A 5,469-nucleotide genomic window follows, 5' to 3' on the forward strand; every position below is an offset into this window, starting at 1 on the left:
TCATCTACCAAATACGTTACGAGTGTGTACTTAATATTGTTTTTTTTTAGATATGAAGAGGACTCGCAGAGGTACTACTGAGGCATTTATATACACATACGCAACAGAGAATGTCATATTAGTAGATGTCACTCCCACAATTTGCAATAGTAGGAAACGATACCTATTAGTCTTATAGGTGCAATCCATGATAAGTACATGTGGAAATGCACGCAAAATATCAATATTAATGGGGTGTGTCTAAAACAGGTCAGTTACAATATCACTAGATGTCCCATGCCACTCAATATAATTGTGTTCGGATAACTTAGTAAACAATTGTTGCATTTGGGTTCCCCTAACAAATTCTTTAGTTCTATTTCGAATCCTAGCATTGTATATTGTCTTCATAGTTGAAACATTCATTGCATCTCTATCTTTAATGGTGACCAAAATATCTCTGGGTTTCACCAAACTCTTAAACATGTCCACCAACAAGGCATTCTCCTCTTCAGAAAGTTGCCCCACAAATGAATTACCTTGAAGATACTCTGAAATAGGATGGTTGTGTACTCCATAAACCACCTCCAACTTCCAATCATCCCCATCACCAATATTGACTCCTTTTAACAAGAATGGGCATCCACATTTCTTCGTACCAGTGTCCCTAGCACATTTTTTCATATCACTATTTGCATCCAACCTTATATCAGTTGTCTCACTAGACTTGCTAGACTTATAGTTACCGTTCCTCTCACAACCAAGTATTACACGAGGTTTCCTCTTACTCTCACCTCCATAATCAGACCTTTTAATTACAATGACAATATTATTCATTTTTCCTTGTTCACGAGCCCATCTAAGCAATGCATCTCTACCATTGAATATCTACACGTAAAACTTATATTATTTAAATATAAAATTTGAAACATTAATGCCACGTTAATGATACTAAAAAGGATTTCAGACAAATAATTACCAAATAAGTTGTGAATTGATCACTATAGTCCATTACACATTCTGTTCCCACATTGTTGCCTTCAGTAGGGGCCTCACTTTGTTTTTGTTCCTCAATGGGAGTAAGATCAAAATAGCTTGGATTAAATTTGTGGTCAGCAATAAGTTACTAAATAAATAAATAATTTTCGGTTGGATGCCACTGAAACACAGGTAAAAGTTCGGTAGTGAACCACTGAACTACGTTCCATCTTACGATAGATCTCCACCGAATATTAAGTTCATGACCGATCAAACCCAACCGAAAACGGTGCAACGTTTCGGTGGCATCCCACCGAATTTACCTGTCGCGTTCGGTATTGATGTGCTGAATGCAACCAGCGACCATTATGAAATACTAAACTTGCAAAACGCCAAAAAATAAACTCGTACCTCATTTGAAGCCTCTCTAACTTCAATCTCACCCTTCATGAATAAATACAATATATATTTTCACCAGTATAAACGTATAAATCTAGGGTTTAAGGTTTAGGAACATGATAGTTTGAGAAAAAAAGTTAAACTAGGGTTGCAAGAACTTATGTGGGGTGTAGTGAGCAATTCTATTTTTAATTTTTAATTTTTTTTGTCCTTAACAGTAATTGTGTACAAGGGTAAAATAGGTTATTCATATTTAAAATTAGTATGGGGTGTAAAGAGCAAATAATGGGGTGCCAATAAAATCACCCTTGAAAAATATATCATCCATTCATTAATTTATTTATGAACCAGTAGGTAAAATGATTCTATAAATCTAATAATGGTCCTGATCGTAATGTTCATAAATGCACAAATAATTCATCATCTGCACATCAAAACTCCTTATAATATCTCTTCTTCTTGCGAAGAACCCTGAACAGAAAGACCCAAAACAAAAAAACAAAAAAAAACCCAAGAAATCAAAAATGGAGGAAGAGGATTCTCCGGTCGCAGCAAAATCAGTCGTAAAAGTCGAAATAGGCCTGGGACCATAGTGCCATTGTTTTTGTTTGTTCGGACCTCGAGCTGCCCTGATTATGACCAAAACTAAAAATTAAAATTAAAATTATGAACAACAACCCCAAAAAAAAAAAAAAAAAATGGTAGCCATGGCCTCATCAAATTCTAATAAAATCCCATGTAAAATTTTTGTAACTTTTAGAAAAATATTGCTATATTATTGGCACTCCCAAGCAATGAAAGCTGCCTCCATTAAGAAGTTAGTATATTTTGTACACGTGTTATAATATGAGTGAACAACAAGATGTACCACTTGACCGTACTACTTATATGAGAGCTAGGCCTTAACACAATCCTGAAAAATATATTAAATTTTGTTTAGGGTTTTGTCGTAAATGGTGCATAAACTGATTAAAAGCCGTCATAAACTGGTTTTAATATTTTGTTCAACACCTTAATTTGGTCCATGTCATTACATTCTAACAAAACCTTTAGTGTGTTTGGATGCGGTAAAATAATTCGGGATTTTAATAAAAGTCGGGATTTGAAGCGTAGAAAAGGGAAAGTTCAACGTTTGGCAAAATAAACTAGGGATTTGCCAAATTACATGCAGAAAATATCGTGGGAATTGCACATCTAAAATCCCGATTTGAAATTCCATGGTAATAGGCGGAATTGTTGCCAAATTACATGCAGAAAATATCGTGGGAATTGCACATCTAAAATACCGATTTGAAATTCCATGGTAATAGGCGGAATTGTACAATTCCCAACAGAGAGGGAATTTTCATCTTCTGCCCACTCGATAACCTATCTTTTGCCCGCCAAAATTTTCATCTTCTGTCGGCCAAAATTTCAGAAATAACCTATCTTCTTCAAAGATAACTAGCATGCGCGCCATGGGTATTCTCTTCATGGTGTTCTGCTAAGTTTTCTAGTGAGTTTCAGTTTTCAATTTCTTTCCTTGTCGTTGTCCTCTTTTTCATCTGCTATATTGATTCTTTTCATCTGTGGAACCAGGGTTTTGCTTTTATTTTATTTCTCCTCTTTGGCTTTCAATCTGACAAGAATATTTGCTCTTCCAATCAAGGTAAGAATCTCAACTATCCAACTCATCTTTCTTTGTTCTTCCCAAACTCATCTTTCTCTGCTCTTCCCATGGCTATACTTGCTAATTTTGAGTTATTTATTTTTCCTTTTTCAGGTAATTGAATTTTATTTACAAGATAATAATTCTCTGCTCTTCTCCTTGTGGTTGCCCCTGCTATGTGCTTGGTTGTGCTTTGTGTTATATTTTTGTTTGTATTGATCATATTGTTGATTAGTTGGAATGAAAAGCAGTCGCTATCACGTTCTAGGATGGAATAACAAGCCTTGTACTTAAGTTTCATCAAGTCTCCTTGTTGGTACCGTAACCGACCGAGTAACTAACTAGGCTAGATCATCCACGTGCCATGCCTTGAGAGGACATCACCTTAGCCAAAGACGCATTACCATAAGTCACAACTCTAAGCAAAGCAAGAGGAGTCCCACATTGGAATATTACAAGAATTGAAGACTCCCCCTCACCTATAAGAGGAGACCACTCTCCACTTAGGAGGGGATGACTGGGTTGGGCTTCTCACTTGTTATATTTGAGTCTAACCCCATGTACAAATGTAAATACACATTACTATAATAATGAGAATATACTTCTTCGTGGACGTAGCCCATTCATTAAGGGTGAACCACATATATCTCATCTTCTTTATATTTATCGCTTGCCTAAATCTTCACACACATGCTGAAGGTCCTCACCTTCACCCATCATCCACCATTCCACCTCTATCTAAGTTGACCCTCCCAAAAAGAGCATCAACACTCCTTATTAGAAATATTGATATATGCTCCTTTTACAAAGCCAATGAAAAAGACAGATCAGATGATCATATTCATATCAAGTTGATGAAATTAAGGTTGGTCTCTAGGTAGGACCAGGAACAATGTAGAGGTCTACCTGTGGAAAATCAGTCTAAAGCAGAAACCCAGGGAGAAAACTAAGGACCAAGGGAGAAAACTAAGGAAAAAACTCTCCAGGTTATATGCTAAATATTAGAACTTGAAGGTTATTTCAAACTGCTTTCAAGAGTTTTCATCTGCTGTTTAGTTTTAATTTCCTATTAGTAGCTAGTTTGCTCGGTAGGGACTGTTGTTCTAGGCTCCTTTGGAATCTAGCAAGAGATGTTACATAATAAACATAATTATAAGCATGAATTTCAGACCCAAAAAAACAAGGAGATTTCAAACTCTTGAATGAAGTGAACTTAAACATAATTATAAGCTTGACAGTTCAAAATTGTTAAAGCAAGAGATGTTACATGTATAACAGGTTCAGGAAATACCTTGTATATGCTTTAAAGATTTATTTTTATTTTTTGGGGTAATGATGAAGTCATTAATTTTCATAATCTAATATTTCGTTTTGTTCCTTAATGCCTATAAGTTAAGTTAACTTGATTGTGGATTATATACTAGTAATTGGGATTGATAGTTTCATGATGAGAAGTGAAAGGAACACAGTTCTAATTATCTCTCAGGCTTCTGATAATGGAGCCTGTTTGTTTGGAGCTTGTCAGGAGTTCATGATCCAATAAAATGTGAATGAAAATGTACTACCACTTATGGACCTGGATATATCTTTTTGCAGTGCAGCATTCCTCTTCTTGAGACCTGTTTCAGCATCATTAGGCATATCCTTTCTGAGTTGTCTTATGTTTAGGACACAATTCATTACGTAGCGTTAATCATATGAGCTGCACTGTGATTTGGACATCCTGGTAACTGTGAATAATTGTTTCCCCTGAACATCTGTTGTTGCTGTCGTATTTATGGGTTGAGAGCTTAAATTGTGCATAGTAACAAGTGTGGAAGAATGATATCTTTGTTTTAAATTTTCTCCACAAATGCCACTAAACTCATCCTCCAATATTTATTGGAACCTGCTGTTCCTCAAAGCAGAGATTTTCTAATCATATACTGCTTGACACCCATGCCTAGCAAATCAGTCTGCCCACAAATTTGAGCAATGGAAAATGGACAAAGGATAGCCTAAGAGACCCATATTGGAATAGAAAATCCAAATGGCAGAGGCAATTGCACACTACCTTCTTCCCAAATTTATTTTAAAAAAACTCTTCTATTTCTTTATGGATGCACCTCTGCACACCCTCATTCACTTTACAATTGCGTATGTGTACGGACATGTTATCCAGTTGCAAGTGTCTTTGTAAAAAGACTGCAATGCATTTGGTTTAATTTGCTTGTCAGGTTTCATATCATAGAATTGTGTGGATCATGTAATCTCTAGGCTTAATTTGGCCATTCATTTGTATTTATTTAATTAGTCTTCAGTCTAATTTAATCTTAACTCTTTCTGCACAGGATATGAGGATGCTGACAGGTTTGGTTCCTTTTGGTATCTTGCTGGCCTCTTTTTTATGAGTGTTGATGTCGAGTCATATTTTTTTAGGTGAAGTAGATTACTTACATAATAAAGTTATACACATATAAATAGAC

General features: G+C 35.6%; 1 protein-coding gene across 1 annotated transcript; it reads right to left on the minus strand.

The window, feature by feature from the left end:
- Positions 1 to 240: 240 nt before the first annotated feature.
- On the minus strand, positions 241 to 1,324 carry LOC117617474. The gene is made up of 3 exons (XM_034346853.1): positions 1,281 to 1,324; positions 959 to 1,073; positions 241 to 867 (listed from the first exon to the last, which is right to left on the minus strand). Exons 1-3 carry the CDS (start codon positions 1,322 to 1,324, stop codon positions 241 to 243), a joined length of 786 nt encoding a protein of 261 aa, XP_034202744.1.
- Positions 1,325 to 5,469: the final 4,145 nt, after the last annotated feature.

The sequence above is a fragment of the Prunus dulcis genome, chromosome 2 (genome assembly GCF_902201215.1).
Source record: "Prunus dulcis chromosome 2, ALMONDv2, whole genome shotgun sequence".
NCBI lineage: Eukaryota > Viridiplantae > Streptophyta > Magnoliopsida > Rosales > Rosaceae > Prunus > Prunus dulcis.

Coding starts and splice junctions, on each gene's coding strand:
- LOC117617474 (XM_034346853.1), bottom strand. CDS start 1,324: ATGGTCGCTGGTTGCATTCAGCACATCAATACCGAACGCGACAG. Junction 1,074..1,280: donor ATCAATACCGAACGCGACAG/GTAAATTCGGTG, acceptor ATTTAATCCAAG/CTATTTTGATCTTACTCCCA. Junction 868..958: donor ATCAATTCACAACTTATTTG/GTAATTATTTGT, acceptor TTTTACGTGTAG/ATATTCAATGGTAGAGATGC.